Here is a 22,839-nt window from a genome sequence, read left to right as displayed (position 1 = left end):
CATTGATTATATTCTGGGCATTGAATTTAGCTGTCATCAGATACAGCTTGTCGTTTGAGCCTTCTGGGTTAAAAACAATTACAGAAATCTAAAAACAAGTTCCATTTTGATGTTTTGTTCCCCGTGAGCTACGTCAAATGGGTTCTTTTATAAAGAAAGTAAAGGTTCGAAGCTCATCCAAAATTATACTCAAAAGTGATTTCAGGGAAATGGAGGCTTCATATCACAGTATGTGCTTATAAGCCCCAGTCCTTTGTTCAGTGCGGTGCATCCCAGGCCAGCGTCAACTCCCCAAGCTGGTGGTAGTGGTTTCTAAAGAAAAGATAATCAGGTAGCATAGACCAAACTGATCTTCCAAAATTATTTTTAGTGGATTGGAAGAGTGGCTTCACTTAATGTCTCTGATTTCTTCATTTATTTTTGTAGGTCACATTCCATCCCTAAAACATTCCGTGGGTCTGTCAGCAACTTTGATTGAAGCAGAAAGTTATCAAATGTCCTGATGAGGGCTTGGAAGGGTCTTTGCTCTTAAGGAGTTTTGTTGTAATGGTATTTTCCTTAATCAGATTTGGCTAATACTTCTCTTACTCACAGAGTTTTAGAAGGAAAAATAATCTAGCCAACTTAGAAATCTAGTCCAACCAACTCATTTTACCGATGTGGAAACAGCTGGGGAGTTTGCTCAAGGTCACCCAGACCTGTCTCTGAATCCCAGTCCTGGACTCCCCGCTCCAGTCTACCTCAGTGCCTTTCTATGTTGATTTATGGGTGTGATATGGAGGCTGTGAGGCCTGAGGCAGCAAGTTTTCCACCTTTCCTGGTGGGAGTTGGGGTGTTCTGTCTGATACATTCATTGCATTTCCATACCATCCAGACCCTGTGTTCTAGCAGGGTCACAGTACATTAACCAATGTTCCAGAGAGGCAAAGTGGCATGGAGCCTGGATTCTGTAGCCTGGTGACCTGGGTCAGATCCTGCTTTGCTCCATACATGTTGTGTGACTTTGGGTAAGCCACTGAGCCTCTCTTCAGATATAAAATGGGACCTTCCTTGCAGGATTGTTGTGAGGACTGAATGAGCAGTTAAAGCAAGCAGCCAGGTGCATTGTATTTGGAATCGTGTGTGGTTTTACAAACTGTGGATCTCTACTAGGTATTGAGTTCTGAAATCAGTGTTCTGAATCATAAATAGCATTAGAAAAATTAAATGGCATATGCTAGGATAAAATAGAACATAGTAGAGTGTGTTGCACCTAGGCAGGGTATTGTTTGGTATCCTTTTGGTTCCCCTTTTTGGTGTTCCTTTGGTTGTGTGTGTGTGTGTGTGTGTGTGTGTGTGTAATGGCTTACAGTATAAAATGAATTTCTCACTGTGGATTGCAGTTAAGAGTTTGGAAGCTCCTGCTCCAGAGAGCAGGGTGAGTGAATTCATCTGTCTTAGCACAGATGTATTAGAGTGAATGAGGCACATTTTAGACATCAATGTACAAGGCAAACTCTGGCTGAAACATAAATGTGCTTCTTTTGCAGAGGGAGACCAAAGGGCAGTTTCTTATTGACCACATCTGCAACTACTACAGCTTGCTGGAGAAGGACTACTTCGGCATTCGTTTTGTGGACCCAGAGAAGCAGCGGGTAAGAGCTGACCACTATCTGGACCCATTCTGGGAGGGCCACTCAGGCTTTGGGGTGCTGAATAGGTTCTTCTCAGAGCAGTTGTGGTGCACTTGTTCTCATGGTTATTGACCACATGAAACTTACCAGCCTGGGTATGTGTTTGCGCACGCACGTGTGTGTGTGTGTGTGTGTGTGTGTGTAGTTGTGTATAAGAATCTGGCACTGTTCCCACTGGACTGAATGAGATGGGGGAAGGGAAACTTAACATTAGAGCTTTCCAGAAAGCTGCTCCCACCTGGTTGAAGAGAGGATGTTCTTGTGCCCTTTGAACCCAGAGTTTGCCAAAGCTTCTCAAACAGTGGCTATATAAAATCTCATTACAGAGAAAATCCACCCCTCACTATAAAAAATTATTGGTAGAGAGAGGAACAAGCGGGTGACTGTTTTAATGGCATGAGGTTTTCTTTTGGGGATGATGAAAATGTTTGAAACGATATAGGTGATAGATATACAACATTGTGAGTGTACTAAATGCCACTGAAGTGTACGCTTTAAAATGGTTAATTTTTTTTTTAATTTATTTATTTATTTAGGCTGTGTTGGGTCTTCATTTCTGTGTGAGGGCTTTCTCTAGTTGCGGCGAGCAGGGACCACTCTTCATCGCGGTGCGCGGGCCTCTCATTGTCGCGGCCTCTCGTGTTGCGGAGCACAAGCTTCAGCTGCGCAGGCTCAGTAGCTGTGGCTCACGGGCCGAGTTGCTCCACGGCGTGTAGGATCTTCCCAGACCAGGGCTCGAACCCATGTCCCCTGCATTGGCAGGCAGATTCTCAACCACTGCGCCACCAGGGAAGCCCTAAAATGGTTAATTTTATGTTAATTTTACGTCATTTTTTTAAAAAGCTTTGGCAGATGATGGGTTAAGATAGTTTGCAAGCTGCTCCTTGGGCACCACTAAAGTTGACAGCCTCCATTGTATTCCTGCTCCTGGACACACCTATCCTTCCTGGTCTCTGTTGATGCATAAGAGTGAGCAGCGGAGTCTTGGCTTTTGAGCCAGTGTACCAGCCTACGAGTGTTCGGGTACGGCATGTGCTGAACTCACAGTGATGTGTGTCCCTCACATCAAAAGACCCCAGGAATCTCCATCCCAGCTCCTACCACCTAGGGTTTCTCATTCCTCAACCCTACTGTGGGTCCCAGCTATGGGTTAAAAGGCCCTGTACCTGCTCCAGCCTGTGTTTCTTACCCTGCCCTACTGACAAGCAGGGCAAAGTGTGAAGGGGTTAGCTGGGGATGACTGCCTTCTTTAATTTGCTCTCCTCCTTACCAGTGTCTCTGGTCATCTTGCTGTCCCCTTTCCCCCTCCTCACAACCCCACCTGGTTCTTGGTTTTGTATTTACTGACTAATACAATGAGGGAGAGACTCACAGAGTGTATTTTTGTAAAGGAGGAGGATGTTGAAGGAATAGATTAATCTTCTGAAACATGGAGAATCTTATTGACCTCTCAGTAGGACCTAATCCTCTATAAAGGGATATAATGCAGTGGCTCAGAAGAAGGAGATTTGGGTTTCCTGTAGCACTCGAGGAAGCCTTGAATGGGCCAAGCATTTATCTGAATGAGAGGAAGGTAGCAGGACACCATGAGGATGTAGAGCTGACATGAGATCACGGAGGGAATTTGCGTGGTGTTTACTACTGAGTAACAGTGATTCCCAGACCTGGCCCTGCAACTAAGTCAGTTTAGGTATTTGCTAAAAATGCTTAGTGTGGACCTTATTCTAGACCTCCTGAATCAGAATTCCTGGGGCTAGGGTCAGGAAGATGTATTTTAAGACATCTTGATTCTAATTTTGATGCATTCATCCCAGCTTTGTCTCCTGACTGGTTTGGGGGACGATGGCATAAGGATGTTTATAGACATAATTTCTTATGGCCTATGAATATATTACCCTTGTATGGAGGGAGAAACAGGCTCAAAAACATTGTTACTTGCCCAAGGTCCCACAGGTAGTAAGTGATGCAGTGAGTATTTGAATTTAGAATTATGGTTCAGAGTCCCCATGGCCAAACAGGCTCTGTGAACTATATTAGTCATCTAAGCACGACTGAAAATAGATTATTTTTGTGCAAAATTCTAAAAAGCCACCTGCAGAAGTAACTCTGGCTACCATTAGTTGAGCATTTATTATATGCCAGAGATTTTATCATATGATCTTTAGTGTTCCCCAAAACACTTCAAGGAAAGGGAAACTGAGGCACAGAGAGGGTCAGTGGCTTGCCTATGGCTAGTAATTATAAGAGGAAGGATGGACTCTGAACCCATACTCTTTCCATTTCATCTCTCAGATGAAAATTTGAAACATAGCCTAGACTAGGGATCTGTAAACCCTTTCCGTAAAGGGCTAGATAGAAAATATTTGCAGCTTTGCAACTCAAAAAACTTCTGTTGTAATTACTCAATTATTAATTTCTAGTGGAAAGTGGCCATAGACAATACCTAAATTAACGGATGTGTCTGTGTTCCAATAAAACTTTTTTCCAGGGCTTCCCTGGTGGCGCAGTGGTTGAGAGTCCGCCTGCCGATGCAGGGGACATGGGTTCGTGCCCCAGTCCGGGAAGATCCCACATGCCGCGGGGCGGCTAGGCCCGTGAGCCATGGCCGCTGAGCCTGTGCGTCCAGAGCCTATGCTCCGCAATGGGAGAGGCCACAACAGTGAGAGGCCCGCGTACCGCAAAACAAACAAACAAAAAACAAAACCTTTTTCCAGTGAAAGTATTTCACAAAAATAGGCAGTCGGCCATGGTTTGCTGCCCCTTAGTCTACACAATAGCTGGACACCATTTAAATGCATAAGCCTTTTTCATTCCTCTTGACCCTCTCGTTAGGGAGATACTGGATAAAATATTAAGCAAAGTCTTTAGAATTAGAATCAGGGGTATCAATATGAACCCATGTTTTTTAATATACATAGATAAATATAGAAATAAATATAAGGGGTGTGTGTGTGTGAGTGTGTGTGTATTAGGGTGGGGGGTTAGTAAGTATACATATATTTCCAAGTCCCACCTGCTGAGATGACTTAGAGGCAATGACACCACTGTAGTAATAAGTACACCTAGCCTTCAGATCTTGGTTTCAAATACCATGCTCTAATAAAAGGAAGAAGGGCTCCTTGCAGAAAAGGCTGATTCTTGGGCTGGAGTAGTGGAATCACAGGGTGAGCTTGGAGCATCTTGTGGCACCAGGAAGTAAAAAGTTACTCAAAAAACAAAATGTAGGGCACTAGGAAAGGCACAGAGCCAATGTGAAAGAACTGCCAATGACCAAAACTGGAACAACTGGAGTTCAAAAACAAGTGGCAGGGGGCTTCCCTGGTGGCATAGTAGATAAGAATCCTCCTGCCAATTCAGGGGACATGGGTTCTAGCCCTGGTCCGGGAAATTCCCAAATGCCACGGAGCAACTAAGCCCATGCCCCACAACTACTAAGCCTGCGCTCTAGAGCCTGTGAGCCACAACTACTGAGCCCGTGTGCCACAACTACTGAAGCCTGTGTGCCTAGAGCCTGTGCTCTGCAACAAGAGAAGCCACTGCAATGAGAAGCCCACGCACTGCAACGAAGAGTAGCCTCCACTCGTTGCAAATAGAGAAAGCCCACGCACAGCAACGAAGACCCAATGCAGCCAAAATTAATTAATTAATTAAAAAAAATAACAATAGCATTGGATTATAATCCATAGAATGAAATAAATATCAATGAGATTATATTGATATAAATAAATAACTGCATAAATAAATAAAAGGGGGAGAAGAGGCAGCTCTTCCTTACAGAAGAATTCCAATTAATTACTGTAGGGGGAATGAGAGAAATAGAAATCTCTATTTCTAGAGATTAGAGCGCCAAAATAATAATTGTTGTGGGCAAGATCGATCAGTGAATGCTAAAATTAATGGGCAACAGTTTGAGGAGAAGCAGGATATTTGCACAGTCTCAGGGAATCCTCTTCCCTCCTGCCCTGAGCCCGGTATTTTTTTTTTTTAATGTTTTTTGTTTGTTTTATTTTTGGCTGCATTGGGTCTTTGTTGCTGCGTGCGGGCTTTCTCTAGTTGCGGGGAGCAGGGGCTACTCTTTGTTGTGGTGTGCGGGCTGCTCGTTTCAGTGGCTTCTCTTGTTGCAGAGCACAGGCTCTAGGCACATGGGCTTCAGTAGTTGTGGCACACGGGCTTCAGTAGTTGTGGCACACGGGCTTAGTTGCTCCGCAGCATTTGGGATCTTCCCGGACCAGGGCTCGAACCCGTGTCCCCTGCATTGGCAGGTGGATTCTTAACCACTGCACCACGAGGGAAGCCCGAGCCTTGTATTTTTAAATTATTGAAACAAGGGGAAAAAGAATAACTTTATAGTGGAAAGACTTGGCAGACACCACTTTAACCAAGCGATCAGGGTTAATATCAGCAATAAAAAGAAATACCAATGTCATGGACTCCCCCATACCATGCACTGAGAAGGCACTCTGTCTCTGTGGTATCCTTCACAACAATGTATAACCTCATTCAAATCTGGAGGGAACATCAGACAAACTAAAGGGAGAGACATTCTCCAAAACAACTTACCAATACTCTTCAAAGCTGTTCAGGTCATGAAGGACAAGAAAAGATTGGGGAACTCTCACAGATTAGAGAGATGCATCAACTAAGATAATATGGAATCCTGGATTGGATGCTCGAACAAAGAAAAGTGTAGTAGTTGGGAAAACTGGTGAATTCCAGATGAAGTCTGTAGTTTAGTTAATAGTATTGGGTTAATATTAGTTTCTTAATTTTGATAATTGCTCATGGCTATATAAGATGCTAATACTAAGGTAGATGAGTTGTTATGCTATTTTTGCAACTTTTCTGTATGTCTAAAATTATTTTTTTAACTTAAGTCTCTGGGTTGATATGCTTCATTGTTCTTTATATTTTGACTTGGTTTACCTTAATTTTTAGTGTCCAGACTCAGGTAGTAGATTAGTGGAAAAAGTAAGGGCCGCTCCAAAACAAAACCATCTTCTCTGATGTATTCACTAAATTGCATAGAGGGCTGCCTGAATAGTTCTGTTTTCCCCTGCAATATAGCCGTTATAGCCTTTTGATTTTGAAGATACAGTGTGAGTGTAACTTCCACATGGATTGCAAAGTAGTTGCTGTACAAAACTGTACGGACTTTGTACTCAGAAAGAGGCTTAGACTTTGTACTCATAAAGATGCTTGGACTTTGGACTCATAATGATGCTTGGACTTTGTACTCAGAAGGATGCAAATTAAATCCCATCTCTGCTGGTTAGAAAGCTATGTGATCTTGACCAAGTTAGTGAGCTTCTCTGAGTCTTTGTCCTGATTGTTAATATTGATAACAGTACCTACATGTAAGGTTGATATGGGAGTTAGAGATAAGCTATGTAAATGCTTAACAATGGTATACATGGAGTAGATGTCATGTGTTATTTTTATTATTAATTGTTATTATTACTTTTACTATGTATTAGCTAGGTCTAGGTGAGACAGTTGCAGGAGGAAATACAGCCATGACTGGCAAGTCTAAAACCTAGAAATGTTCACAATAACTTCTTTTAAAGGCCATTATTATGATCTTTGGGGAGAGAAGAGGGAGGAGGTGAACCTTGGATAATTATTGGGTTGGCCAAAAAGTTCATTTGGGTTTTTCTGTGGAAAACCCAAAAAAAACCTGAACCCGATTTAAAAAAAGGTCTCAAAGACACAACAATATGCTGACATGAGAGTTTTAAGCAGAGATTAATTGACAAGCATTGGTTTGTTTTTTGTTTTTGTTTTGTTTTTTTTTACCAGCTTGTGTACTTTTAATCAATGGAAAATAAAACAATGAATTATTTGGACAGAAAGCTAATCAAGAAAAAAAGTCAAGTTAGTTAGAAAGCCTGAAGTGGAACTTACCTCTGCTGTGGGAGTTGGTGGTTTGCCTACAACTCTTCACAATTTGATTTATGGTACACCATTGTGGAATATTAAATATTTAACACTGTTACATTTGGAATGCCATATGTTTGACAAGATGTCTCATGCCCCATATGCTGTGAGAGTGGTGAGGACTGAGTCAGTAAATGATGACTATCTTTTGCTATTTTAATAGCAAGGGCCCAGAATTTCCATTATTTTAAAAATTTGATGTAGGATGGGACAGATTGAATACTGGTCAATAAAAGTCCTCTTGAATTTCCACCACATTTATCTTCTGAAGAACTCATATAATCTTAGTTGCCTAAGATTAGGGAAAAGGTGGGTAGTATCCTCCTCATTTTATTGGGAGAGAAGCTGGGACTACAAGTTTAGGAGACTTGGAAGAAATAATTCCAGAAGAAAAAGATCTTACTTGGCTTGTCCAGATATTTTTTCTTAAATGTAGCATAATCTTTCTACCACTTCTGCTCAGGTGCTAGGGTAACTTCCCTTTGGAAAGATGAAGTTTTGAAATAATTAGTTGGGTTTCATAATTCTACTTTCTATGGCTACGGTTTGAGATGTCCACTGCCCTGGTTTCCCTTCTTATTCTTCCACATTTCGCTCTTTCCCAAACCAAGCTAGGGAAGTCACCCCCAGTGCCTTAGAACTGAGGAAGTACCCCAACCCTAGCCAGCCAGTGGAGGAATTATACCAGGACTTGGTTTATAGACTTCAGGGAGATTGAACCCAGTGCTTTTGATTTTTAACTTCCCTATCTCTAAGCATCTGTTTAACCCACTTACATGACTGTCATTGACTTTTCTAACTTAAGGGCTATTCTGACTCATACCCAAAGACAACAAATTTAGTTTGGAAATCCACACCCCTGGGGCAATCTCTGTAAGCACCCTTGTTTTAGGGCGTTCTGTGTCATGTGACTGCCAGACGTCCTTTCTGATAGGATGACCTGGGAAATCATGGATGCAAGGACATGCTGAACACTAATGCCTCCTCCCTTCAAATACAATTACAGCCCTGAGGTTTTTATGTTGGCAGCCAGAAAGAACAAGTGAGCCTATCAGTGAGTCTTGTTAATAATGGGAAAAGACCTTGCCTATGTTAGAGCAATTTGCTTTTTCTGGAAGCAGCTTTGGGGAGGACATGGAATGGAAAAAAACAGGCCCAGTGATTTGAAGTTTCACTCTGGGGATGGTGCCAGGAAGCTAGACAGCATTATGTCCCACCAGCTGCTCCTGCTTTGAAAGGCTACTTCCTGGGGAAATTGCTTCATAGATGCTTGAAACTAGGAATGAGAGTGGTATCTGAGATCTAGGGCAACCCTGCACTAAAGAGGAGGGCTGTATTGCTGCCTCAAGTCACTGGTCATGAATTTGCTTAATGAGTCCTCTTTTACTTTTGAGTCTCAGGGGTATTAAATATTAAGAGTACTTGGATGTCTGTTTTGGGAGGGGTATGGACAAGTAACTTGGCTTTCCAGGAAAAGACTTTGGGTACTCAAGTTACAAGGAACACAGCACTATCATAACAGCTTGAAAATTGGATATATTGTGTAGTGGTTCAATTGTGGTCCAAGGTATTAACACTGACAGATTTGGGGAAATTGTCATATTCTTTCAGAAGAAAGCAGAACTTGGTGTTTAACTAAAATTATTGCTCATCATTGACTCTATCTACACCTGATGTCCTCTCCTAGGAAGGAATGGGATGCCTGATAAAGACAGATTGCAATCTGGAAGTCACTTAGCCAATTGAGATGTTATAATTTTAGTGGTGGGGAGGAGCAAACTCATGAACTGGTTATCTTGTTCAGGTCAAAAGGCAAACATAAGGGAGAACTTCTGGGAATATGGCAGAGTAGGAAGACCCTGAGCTCACCTTCTTCCATGGGCATACCAAAATTACAACTGTTTACAGGGCAGCTATCTATGAAAACAACCTGAGGACTAGGAGAAAAGATCTTCCACAGCTAAAGATACAAAGAAAGAACCATAACATGACAGGTAGGAGGGGTGGAGACACAGTATGGTCACACACCTGGAAAGTGACCCACAAACAGGAGGATAGTCACAATTTAAGAGGTTTTCTCCATGAAGTGAGGAGCCTGAGGCCCACATCAGGCTGCCCAGCCTGGGGGTCCTGCACCAGGAAGATGGGCCCCCAGAACATCTGTCTTTGAAGACAAGCAGGGCTTGCATATGGGAGAGCCAGAGGGATGTAGGAAACAGATTCTGCTCTTAAAGGGTGCACACAAAATCTCATACACTCCAAGTCCCAGTGAAGAGGCAGTCATTTGAAAGGATCCTTGGTCAGACCCCCTTCGTGATATTGGAGAGCCTCCTGGAGAGGCAGGAGGCAATTGGGACTCCTGCTAGGGACATAGACACTGGCAGCAGCGATTTTGGAGAACTCATTCTATCACAAGGACACTGATAGAATGGTGAGAAATGTAACCAACCTTAGGCAAAATGGAGACAGAGGAATATGTTCCAAATGAAGGGATAAGACAAAACCCCAGAAGAAGAACTAAGCAAAGTAGAGATAAACAATCTACCTGAAAAAGAGTTCAAGTTAATGATCACAAAGATGATCATAAAGATGCTCAACAAACTTGAGAGAAGAAAATATAAACACAGTGAGAAACTTAACAGAGTTAGAAAATATAAAGAACCACAAAAAATCTAAAGAACACAATAACTAAAAAAATAAACTAGAAGGAATTGACAGTAGATTAGATGATACAGGGGAACAGATCAGTGAGCTGTAAGATAAAGTAGTGGAAATCACCCAAGCTGAACAGAAAAAAAAAAAAGAAAAAGAATTTTAAAAAATGAGGATAGTTTAAGAGATCTCTGGGACAGCATCAAGCATATTAATATTTGTATTTTAGGGGTCCCAGATGGATGAGAGAGAAAGGGTCAGAAAATTTATTTGAAGAAAAAATAGCTGAAAATTTCCCTAATGTGGGAAAGAAAAAAGACATTTCGGTCCAGGAATCACGAAGAGCCCCCCAAAAGAAACCCAAAGAATTCCACACCAATACACATTATCTTTAACTTTTGCCATTTTAATTATAAAAAGGGAATCTTAAAAGCAGCAAGAGAAAAGCAACTAGTTGTGTACAAGGCAACTCCCATAAGACTATGAGCTGACTTTTTGGCAGAAATTTTGCAGGCCAAAAGGGAGTGGCGTGATATAGTCAAAGTGCTGAAAGAAAAAACCTACAGCCAAGAATGGTCTACCCAGCAAGGTTCTTATTCTGTTTTACAGACAGGCAAAAACTAAGAGTTCAGCAACACTAAACTGGCATTATGAGAAATGTTAAAGGGACTTTTCTAAGCAGATAAGACCACAACTAGAAATATGAAAGGAGAAATCTCATAAGTAAAGACAAACATGTAGTATAGGTAGTAGATCAATCGCTTTTAAAGCTAGCAGGAAGGTTAAAAGACAAAAGTAGTAAAATCATTTATATCCACAATAAGTAGTTAAGGGATACACAAAACAAAAAGATGTAAAATATGATGTCAAAAACAGTAAACATGGAGGGAGGAGTAAAAATGCAGCGTTGTTAGAATGCATTCAAACTTTGGAGAGTAGCAACTTTAAAAAATTGTGCGTGTGTGTGTGTGTGTGTATATCCTCATGGCAACCACAAACCAAAAATCTTTAACAGATACATATGCAAAAAAGAGAAAGGAATCCAAATATCACACTAAATATAGTCCAGCAGTCCCCAACCTTTTTGATACCAGGGACCAGTTTCATGGAAGACAATTTTTCCACTGACGGGGACGTGGGGATGGTTCATGTGGTAATGCGAGCAATGGGGAGCGGCAGATGAAGCTCTGCTCGTTTGCCCACCACTCACCTCCTGCTGTGTGGCCCGGTTCCTAACGAGCTGTGGACTGGTACCAGTCCATGTCCCGTGGGTTGGGGACCCTGGATACAGTCAACAAATCACAAAAGAGCAAAAGAAGAAAGGAACAAAAGATAACTACAAAGACAGACCCAAAACAATTAACAAAATGGTAATAAGTACATACCTATCAATAATTACTTTAAATGTAAGTGGACTAAATGCTCCAATCGAAGGACACAGTGTGGCTGAATGGATGCAAAAATAAGACCAATATATATGCTATCTACAAGAGACTCACGTTAGATCTAAAGACACACACACAGACTGAAAGTAAGGGTGTGGAAACAAGTATTCCATGAAAATGAAAAGAAAGCTGGAGTAGCAAGACTTATATCAGACAAAATCGACTTTAAAACAAAGACTGTAAGAAGAGACAAAGACAGATGTTACATAATGATCAAGGGATCAATCCAAGAAGAAGATATAAGAATGGTAAATATATATGTACCCAACAGAGGAGCACCTAAATGCATAAAGCAAATATTAACAGACATAAAGGGAGAAATTGACAGTAACAAAATAATAGTAGAGGACTTTAAAACCCCACTTACATCAATGGACAGATCATCCAGACAGAAAATCAATAAGGAAACACTGGCTACACTGAGGTATCACCTCACACTGGTCAGAATGGCCATCATCAAAAAATCTACAAACAATAAATGTTGGAGAGGGTATGGAGAAAAGGGGATCCTCTTGCACTGCTGATGGGAATGTAAATTGATACAGCCACTATGGAAAACAGTATGGAGATTCCTTAAAAAACTAAAACTAGAACTACTGTATAACCCAGCAATCCCACTACTGGGCATATACCCTGAGAAAACCATAATTCAAAAAGACACATGCATCCCAGTGTTCATTGCAGCACTATTTACAATAGCAAGGACATGGAAGCAACTTAAATGTTCATTGACAGACGAACAGATAAAGAAGATGTGGCACATATATACAATGGAATATTAGTGAGCCATAAAAAGGAACAAAATTGGGTCATTTGTAGAGATGTGGATGGACATAGAGTGTCATACAGAGTGAAGTAAGTCAGAAAGAGAAAAACAAATATCATATATTAATGCATATATGTGGAATCTAGAAAAATGGTACAGATGCACCTATTTGCAGGGCAGGAGTAGAGATGCAGATGTAGAGAACAGACGTGTGGACATGGTGGGGAGGGGGGTGGGATGAACTGGGAGATTGGCATTGACATATGTACACTACCATGTGTAAAACAGATAGCTAGTGGGAACCTGCTGTATAGCACAGGGAGCTCAACTTGGTGCTCTGTGGTGACCTAGATAGGGTGGGATGGGGGATTGGGAGGGAGGTCCAAGAGGGAAGGGATATATGTATACATATGGCTGATTCACTTCATTGTACAGCAGAAACTAACACAACATTGTAAAACAGCTATACACCAAGTTTTAAAAAATAAGGAAACACTGGCCTTAAACAAGACTCGAGACCAATGGACTTAATAGATATATATAGAACATTCCATCCAAAAGCAACTGCATACGCATTTTTTCAAGTGCACATGCAACATTCTCAAGGAAAGATCATATGCTAGGCCACAAAACAAGTCTCAATAAACTTAAGAAGATGGAAATCATATCAGACACCTTTTCTGACCACAGTGCTATAAGACTAGAAATCAACTACAGGAGAAAAACTGAAAACACCAAAAAACACAAAACACGAACACATGGAGGCTAAACAATATGCCACTAAACAACCAATGGGGCAGTGAAGAAATTAAAAAGGAAATTTAAAAAATGAGAGAAATGAAAATGGAAAGACAATGATCTAAAATCTGTGGGACGCAGGAAAAGCAGTTCTAAGAGGGAATTTTATAGTGATATTAACCTGCCTCAGGAAACAGGAAAAATCTCAAACAATCTAAACTTACATCTAAAGGAACTAGAAAAAGAAAAACAAACAAAACCCAAAGTTAGGAGAAGGAAAGAAATTATAAAGATCAGAGCAAAGGTAAATGAAATAGAGACTAGAAAGACAATGAAAAAGATCAATTATACTAAGAGCTGGTGCTTTGAAAAGATACACATAATTGATAAACCTTTAGCCAGACTCATCAAGAAAAAAAGAGAAAGGGCCTAAATAAATAAAATCAGAAATAAAGGAAGAGAAGTTACAACTGACATCACAGAAATACAAAGGATCATAAGAGATTTCTAAGAACAATTATATGCCAACAAAATGGATAACTTAGAAGAAATGGAAAAATTCCTAGAAATGTACAATTTTCCAAGACTGAATCAGGAAGAAATAGAAAATATGAACAGACCAATTACCAGTAATGAAATTGAATCGGTAATTTAAAAAAAACCTCCCAACAAAGAGAAGTCCAGGACCAGATGGCTTCAGAGGTGAATCCTACCAAACATTTAACATCGATCCGTCTCAAACTATTCCAAGAAATTGAGGAGGAAGGAATGCTTCTGAACTTATTCTATGAGGCCAGCATCACCCTGATACCAAAACCAGACAAAGACACCACAAAAAAAGAAAATTACAGGCCAGTATCACTGATGAACATAGATGCAAAAATCCTCAACAAACTACTAGCAAACAGAATCCAACAACACATTAAAAGGATCATACACCATGATCAAGTGGAGTATACCCCAGGAATGCAAGGATTCTTCAATATATGCAAATCAATCAATGTGATACACCATATTAACAAATTGAAGGAGAAAAACCATATGATCATCTCAATAGATGCACAAAAAGCTTTCGACAAAATTCAACACCCATTTATGATAAAAACTCTCCAGAAAATAGGCATAGAGGGAACCTACCTCACATAATAAAGGCTATATATGACACATCCAGAGCCAACATCATTCTCAATGGTGAAAAACTGAAACAGTTTTCTCCCAGATCAGGAACAAGACAAGGTTGCCCATTCTCACCACTATTATTCAACATAGTTTTGGAAGTTTTAGCCACAGCAAAGAGAGAAGAAAAAGAAATAAAAGGAATCCAAATCAGAAAAGAAGTAGTAAAACTGTCACTGTTTGCAGATGACATGATACTGTGCAGATGACATGATACTATACATAGAGAAACCTAAAGATGCTACCAGAAAACTAATAGAGCTAATCAATGAATTTGGTAAAGTAGCAGGATACAGAATTAATGCACAGAAATCTCTTGCATTCCTATACACCAATGATGAAAAATCTGAAAGAGAAATTAAGGAAACACTCGCATTTACCACTGCAACAAAAAGAATAAAATATCTAGGAATAAACCTACCTAAGGAGACAAAAGAGCTGTATGCAGAAAACTATAAGACATTGATGACAGAAATTAAAGATGATACAAACAGATGGAGATAGACCATGTTCTTGGATTGGAAGAATCGACGTTGTGAAAATGACTATACTACCCAAAGCAATTTGCAGATTCAATGCAATCCCAACAAACTACCAATGGCATTTTTCACAGAACTATAAAAATTTTTTTCACAATTTGTATGGAAACACAAAAGACCTCGAATAGCCAAAGCAATCTTGAGGGGAAAAAATGGAGCTGGAGGAATCAGAATCCCTGACTTCAGGCTATACTACAAAGCTACAGTAATCAAGACAGTATGGTACTGGCATAAAAACAGAAATATAGATCATTGGAACAGGATAGAAAGCCCAGAGGTAAACCCACGCACATATGGTCTCCTTGTCTTTGATAAAGGAGACAAGATTCTACAGTGGAGAAAAGGCAGCCTCTTCAATAAGTGGTTCTGGGAAAACTGGACAGCTACATGTAAAGGAATGAAATTAGAATACTTCCTAACACCATACACAAAAATAAGCTCAAAATGGATTAAAGACCTAAATGTAAGGCCAGACACTATAAAACTGTTAGAGGAAAACATAGGCAGAACACTCTTTGACATAAATCACAGCAAGATCCTTTTTGACCCACCTCCTAGAGAAATGAAAATAAAAACAAAAATAAACAAATGGGAGCTAATGAAACTTAAAAGCTTTTGCACAGCAAATGAAACCATAAACAAGACAAAAAGACAACCCTCAGAATGGGAGAAAATATTTGCAAATGAAGCAACTGACAAAGGAATAATCTCCAAAATATACAAGCAGCTCATGTACCTCAATATCAAAAACACAAACAGGGCTTCCCTGGTGGCGCAGTGGTTGGGAGTCCGCCTGTCGATGCAGGGAACGTGGGTTAGTGCCCTGGTCCGGGAAGATCCCACATGCCGCGGAGCGGCTGGGCCCGTGAGCCATGGCCACTGAGCCTGCACGGCCGGAGCCTGTGCTCTGCAACGGAAGAGGCCACAACAGAGAGAGGCCCGCGTACCGCAACAAAAACCCAAACAAACATTTTATTAATTTTTTGTGTTTGTTTTTTGTGTGTTATTTGTGTGAAAAGTATTACAAACCTATTGCAGTACAGTACTATATAGCCGATTGTGCTGGTTGGGAACCTAGGCTAACTTTGTTGGACTTATGAACAAATTGGACTTATGAACATGCTTGGAGTGGAACTCGTTCATATGTAGGGGACTTACTGTACATAGAAAATCCCAAATTCACCACCAAAAAACTATTAGAACTAATAAATGAATTCCATAAAGTTGAAGGATACAAAATTAACATACAGAAATCTGTTGTGTTACTATATACTAACAACAAACTATCAGAAAGAGAAATTAAGAAAACAACCCCATTTACAATTGCATCAAAAAGAATAAAATACCCAGGAATAAATCTAACTAAGGAGGTAAAAAACCTGTACTCAGAAAACTATAAGACATTGATAAAAGAAATTGAAGACAACACAAACAAATGGAAAGTTATACTGTTCTCATGGATTGGAAGAATTAACCTTGTTAAAATGATCATTCTGCCCAAGGCAATCTACAGATTCAATGCAATCCCTATCAAAATACCAATTACATTTTACACAGAACTAGAACAAATAATTCTGAAATTTGTATGGAATCAAAAGACCCTGAATAGCCAAAACAATCTTGAGAAAGAACAACGCTGGAGGTATCATGCTTCCTGATTTCAAACTATATTATAAACCTATAATAATCAAAACAGTATGGTACTGGCATGGAAACAGACACAAAGTTCAATGGAACAGAATAGAGATCCCAGAAATAAACCCACACTTAGATGGTCAATTAATCTATAACAAAGGAGGCAAGGATACACAATGGGGAAAAGACAGCCTCTTCAATACATGGTGATGAGAAAATTGGACAGCTACACAAAAGAATCAAACTGTCCTACTTTCTCACACCATACACAAAAATAAACTCAAAATGGATTAAAGACTTAAATGTAAGACCTGAAACCATAAAACTCCTAGAAGAAAAAACAGGCAGTATGCACTTTGGCATCAATCTTAGTAATATCTTTTGGATAAGTCTCCCCAGGCAAGGGAAACAAAAACAAAAATGCACAAATGGGATTGTTAAACTAAAAAACTTTTGCACAGTGAAGTATACTCTCAACAAAATGAAAAGGCAGCCTACTGAAATGGAGAAGTTTGCAAAGATATATCAGATAAGGGGATAATATCCAAGATATACAAAGAACTCATACAACTCAACATCAAAAAAACAAACCAGATTAAAACATGGGCAGAGGACCTGAGTAGACATTTTTCCAAGGGAGACATACAGATGGCCAACAGACACATGAAAAGCTGCTCAACATCATTAATCATCAGGGAAATGCAAATTGAAACCAGAATGAAGCATCACCTCACATCTGTCAAAATAACAGTAACCAAAAAGACAACAAATACGAAGTGTCGGTGAGAAAATGGAGAAAAAGGAACGCTTGTGCACTGTTATGGGAATGTATATTGGTGCAGCCACTATGGAAAACCCTATAGAGGTTCCTCAAAAAGTTAAAAGTGAGACTGCCATATGATTCAGCAATTTCACTTGTGGGTATTTACCCAGAGAAAACAAAAACACTAATTTGAAAAGATATATACATTCCAGTGTTCATTTCAGCACTGTTTACAATAGCCAAGATATGAAATCAACCTAAGTGTCCATCGATAGATGAATGGATAAAGAAGATGTGATTATATGTATAAATATAAAAAAAAATTAAAAAATGAAATCTTGCCATTTGCAACGATATGGATGGGTATAGAAGGTATTATGCTAAGTGAAATTAGTCAGAGGAAGACAAATAGTACTTGATCTCACTTATTTGTAGAGTCTAAAAAGCAAAACAAAACAAAAACAGACTCACAGATACAGAGAATAAACTAGTGGTCGCCAGAGGGGAGAAGGGTGGGGGAATGAGTGAAATAAGTGAGGGAGATTAAGAAGTACAAACTTCTAATTATAAAATAAATAAATTATGGGGATATAATGTACATCATGGGGAATATAGTCAATAATGTTGTCATAAGTTTGTATGGTGACGGTAACCAGACTTATCATGGTGATATTTTTTTAATGTATAAAATTATTGAACCACTATGTTGTACACTTGAAACTTTTAAAAAAAATTTTTGGCCATACCCTGTGACATGTGGGTCCTTAGTTCCCTGACCAGGGATCAAACCCACACCCCCTGCATTGGAAGGCGGAGTCTTAACCACTGGACCTCTGGGGAAGTCCCAAAACTTTTTTAAAAAGGCAGACAAAAGAATAAGTAAGTCTGGGAAATGCCATTTCATCTCTGTTTGAGTTAGAAAAAATGGGAAGATATCCAATGTAGGACAATCTTTCTCCTTTGTGGTGGGAACCTCCTGGGTTTGGTTCAGATGAAGGTAGAAATTAATTAGAGAGGTAAGGTTTAAGTGCCATCATTATAAAGAGAAGCACTCACTGGAGGCTTCCAGCAGGGAAGAACATCAGAGCTGAATGGAGACGAGCAGGTTTGGAAGTTTCAATATAACTTTAAAGACAGTTTTTAAGTCCAGCTGGGAAGAGGCTGGAATGTAAGTATGAGTATAGTGTATCACTTGGAGAAACAAAAACAGTAGAGATTAGGAAATGACAGTATGAAGCAGACCTATTTCTTTTTCATTCATGCTCCAGCAGATATCTTTCAGAGTTCACTTGTAATTGTGTGTTATGGAGGTAATGATGAGTGTCTTAGGCAGCTTGGGCTGCTACAAGAAAACATCGTAGACTAGGTGCTTAAACAGGACATTTATTTCTCACAGTTCTAGAGGCTGGACGGTCCAAGAGCAAGGTGCTGATGGATTTGGTTCCTGGCAAAAATTGTCTTTTAGGCTTGCAGATGGCTGCCTCCTCCCTGTGTCCTCACGTGGTGGGGTGGTGGGTGGGAGGAGCTCAAGAGAGAGTTCTGGTCTTTCTTTGTCATCTTACGAGGACACTAATCCCATCGTGTGGGTCATACTCTCGTGACTTCTTTTTAAACCTTATTACTTCCCAAAGGCCTTACCTTCAGGGCTATCACATTGGGGATAGGGCTTCAGCATGTGGATTTGTGGTACAGGGGCACATTCAGTCCGTAACAAGGAGGAAGAGTTATAGTTATCTATTGCTGTGTAACAAGTCTCCCCAAAACTTAGTGGCTTCAAGCAACACAATTTTATTATATTTCAGGATTTTGTGGGTCAGGAATTTGAGCAGGGCTCAGCTGCATGATTCTTCAGCTCTGCATGGGATTGACTGGGCTCACTCAGTGGGTGGCTGGTCTGGTCTGAGGTTGTCCAAGACATCTTTATTCATATGCCTGGTACCTCGATGGGGATGACTGGAAGGTGGGGCTTGGGGCCCCTTCCCTCTGCATGTGTTTTTGGGGCCTCTCCACATGACCTTTCCAGCAGAGTGTCTGGACTTCTTACATGGGTTCCAAGCACAAGTAGAACCATTTACCAGATAAACTGTACAAAGAGAGTGGGTTGATAAGTTTTGGACATGTTGAGTTGGGATGACTGTGAGATGTTGAGGTAGAGAGGTTTAGGGTATAGTTGAAAGTATTGATCTGAAGCTTACTGAAAAAGTTTTAGGGCACGGATGGAGATTTTTGGAGCCCATGGGGTCCTTACTACTTTAAAGCCCTGAGAAATAGATTGCAGTGCTGAGGGAGAGAGTATAAACGGAGAGGAGAATCTGAAAGCTGAAGAACATCTATATTTTAAAGGATGGTCCAGAAGGGGAAACCTGCAGTGGAGACTGACCAGGAACATACAGAGCAGAAAGAACAGAACGAGGAGTGAGAGACATTCTGGAAGCATATGGGTGGTTACAGAATTAATGAAAAGGAATGAGCTGCAGTTTCAAATATCAAGAGGGAAGATCAGAGGACATTACTGCTCAAGTGCTAAGAGCACTGACACCAGGAAGATGGGGTCAAATCCTATCCCTGCCATTTGCTGTTTGTATGGCTTTGACCTTAACCTGTGCCTCAATTTCTTTATCTGTAAAATGGGGATACTAAAAGTATCTACGCCATAGGTGGTTGTTTAAATGCATTACTCCATATTATCAACATATATAACTTATCTTTTTACTATTCCATGCTTTAAACAGTTTGAAAAGATCCATGGGTCTGGCGAGTAGGAAAACTTAGACTTTAGAAAAATTTGGCTGGTAGTGTTGTTAAATTTATATGACATGACAGCAAATGTTATACAGTGGTAAATTCCATTGTAACAAGCATGAAGGAATCCCGTAATTTCCCTTATGATTGCATTTGGTATTTTACTATACTTTAAGATGCACAGCAACAAATACTTTTTACAAACTCTATTGTATTTCAGACCACTACTAGCTTTTTCTTTAAGTGTGCATTATGGATTTCTTGGATGTAGAGCAAAGGTTGGCACACAAGGGTCAGGATGGCCCTCATCTGTTTTTCTAAATAAAGTTTTTTTGGAACACAGCTACTTCTATTCATTTCTGTGTTTGTGGCTGCTTTTATGTTCCAATGGCAGAGCTGAGTAGTCCTGACAGAGACCATATGGATCACAAAGCTTAAAATAATTACAATCTGGTCCTTTATGGAAAAAAAAGGTGCTTATGCTTTCCTGTTCCCTGCAGTGTTTCTTCTCCTCGCAGTTACTTCTATTTTGCTCATCCTTAAGAACCTAGAAAGCAAAAGCAGTTACGGCTGAAGGAGTAAAAAACACCGTAACAAAGCCATGGAGGTTTTCTTACGTAGATTGACTTACAAACGGACAATAACTTTGAGTATACCTGATCTGCAGATATTTTTGTTGCCGTAGATTTTATTGAAACTGGAGTGGAAACCATTGTTCCTGGGAGTGAAATAACTAGGGCCTAGGCTAACTTTATTATCCAGAACACTGTTAAGGCTGCATTCATTTCGATGGCGTTGTTTTCTCCCCAGCAAAGGCTGAAGGGCCTAGAAATGGCATAAATTGGCTAGCTAATGCAGGGACTGAGTTACTTTGGGGCTTTGTCCAGGTGAGATGTGAGAATCAGGCCATCTTTTCAGGGCTACGATGGGAATTGGTCAGATTTTGGATCTGGTTACTATTGAGGGGAAAAACAATCTCCTGTTTGGGAAGGTACATTCATTCTTGTTTAAAGCCCCATTGGCTAGTTAACACATTTCTTTAGTCTACCGATTACTTTGGTGTAGGGAACCAAGGGTTTTGAGAAAGATAACAGAGAGGTGTGTAATTTATTCTGTAATCATAGACTGGATCAATTTCAACAGAAGCCCAGCATTGAGGATAACTGTTATATTGTTTACTTTGGGGAGCTTTTTTTTTTTTTTTAATCTCAGCAGCTACCAAATAGAAAATCAATCTACTTAGTCATAAATCACTAACTCACACCCACACTCTTTTTCCCCAGACAAGCCAAAATTAGAAAGTATGAAAGAAGTGCATCATTTCTGTGATGGGGTAGAGAAAAATGATCTCTTAGGGCTAAATGCAGCAGCAAAATTAAAAAGAAAGAAACATTTGTCGGCAATGTTCTCATCCTTCACTTCATAGTATGTGGAATGTGAGAGCTAAAGAAATCTTAGGGGCTTTGGAATCTGCTAACCCCAACCCACAAGATCACAGAGAACGAAATCAGGGCCTAGAGGATTTAGGCACCTGTCAACTTTTCACCTCTTTTGTGTAGCTATCTTCTACTCTTCCTCTTTTTCTTCAAGCTACTGTCAATCAAAATATATTTGTTCTAAGAAATAACTTGAATTGTAGTCAGGCTAGGTGGTCAATACTGAAAACAGTACTAAATTGGGACCCCTTACAGGGAATGTGCAAGTTACCAGGGCTCAAGCCTAAGGTGAAAGGAATAAATGTTGAATAGAAGAATTTTAAATACCATGGAGGGCAGTTTTTGGTGGAGAGTTAGGAAGACTGTCTTAGGTTCAGTTCCTAGAAAGCAGAACCTGACATAAAAATTCCAGTTTTATTAGGAAATGCTCCCAAGAGAAGATTTTAGGAGAGTGGGGGATTGGACATGGAAGAGAAGGAGGGTGTGCAAGTGTGCGAAGCTGGGCAGAGTCAAGTAGAAAGTAACTTAGGCCCAGTCCCACAGAGGAGCTCAGGAAGAGTGTAGGTCATGCCTTAGAGATGTCCCAGCTAAGGGAGCAGAGGTATTTATCCTCCCACATCTGTCAGTTATTAGTTAAGAACTGACCTCCTGTGGGATTGGGGTGGGGGTAGGTGGCAAGGTTCATTCTCTACCTCGAAATGGATTCCAGTAACCTGAGAGCAGCCTTCTAAAAAAAAGTCAGACAAAAGGGAAAGGGGATCTGGGCTGAGCCTTCACACACCCTCCTGCAGACACCTTCCTGATACTTTCAAATCATGCTAAGGATGCGTCCTCTGGTTCATCTTTCTCCCGAAGCTCAGTAAGTAGAATCAATGATTGGGTATTAGCTTCCTTAGTCTTTGCAATTTTTATGCTAAATAAGAGTTGAGGAAAGGAAAGTTTCAGCCTCAAATTCAGATATTTGGTTGGCAGGTTTTCCTTTCTTCCTCTCTCTGGGAATATCAGTTTTCAGCAAGGAAACAGACTTAAAAAGATATCATATATTCCAAGTAGCAATTGAAGGGGAAAATAGCAATGTGATAGATGTTCTAAGCCTTATATCTAATTACCAAGCACACCACACCATGGTTGTTATTTTCTCATGAGCGTGTAATCCATCTGTACAGACACTCTCAGCAGGAGTTGTTGGTGTAGTCCAGACTCAACTTCATTGCCCAGCTCTTAACTCTAAAAGGAAGAATGAAAGAAGGAAGGAGAATTATATGTTCATGTAGAGCAGAAGGCAGGTGGGGTGGGGAGGGAGAGAGGAAGAGAGTGACAAATGTGGGCTCACCACCCTG

At 40.2% G+C, this 22,839-nt stretch overlaps 1 protein-coding gene across 4 annotated transcripts in view; it reads left to right on the top strand.

The window, feature by feature from the left end:
- FRMD3 (FERM domain containing 3) overlaps positions 1-22,839 on the top strand; it is a 375,309-nt gene that overhangs the window by 216,348 nt on the left and 136,122 nt on the right. For all 4 annotated transcript variants that reach the window (XM_060014936.1, XM_060014937.1, XM_060014935.1 and 1 more), the window contains one exon: positions 1,530-1,634. In XM_060014936.1, coding sequence (XP_059870919.1) covers positions 1,530-1,634 — 105 coding nt within the window. The remainder of the gene's footprint in view (positions 1-1,529; positions 1,635-22,839) is intronic.

Source organism: Delphinus delphis, chromosome 6 (assembly GCF_949987515.2).
Source record: "Delphinus delphis chromosome 6, mDelDel1.2, whole genome shotgun sequence".
Taxonomy (NCBI): Eukaryota; Metazoa; Chordata; class Mammalia; order Artiodactyla; family Delphinidae; genus Delphinus; species Delphinus delphis.
This window is presented reverse-complemented; position numbering and strand designations above follow the sequence as displayed.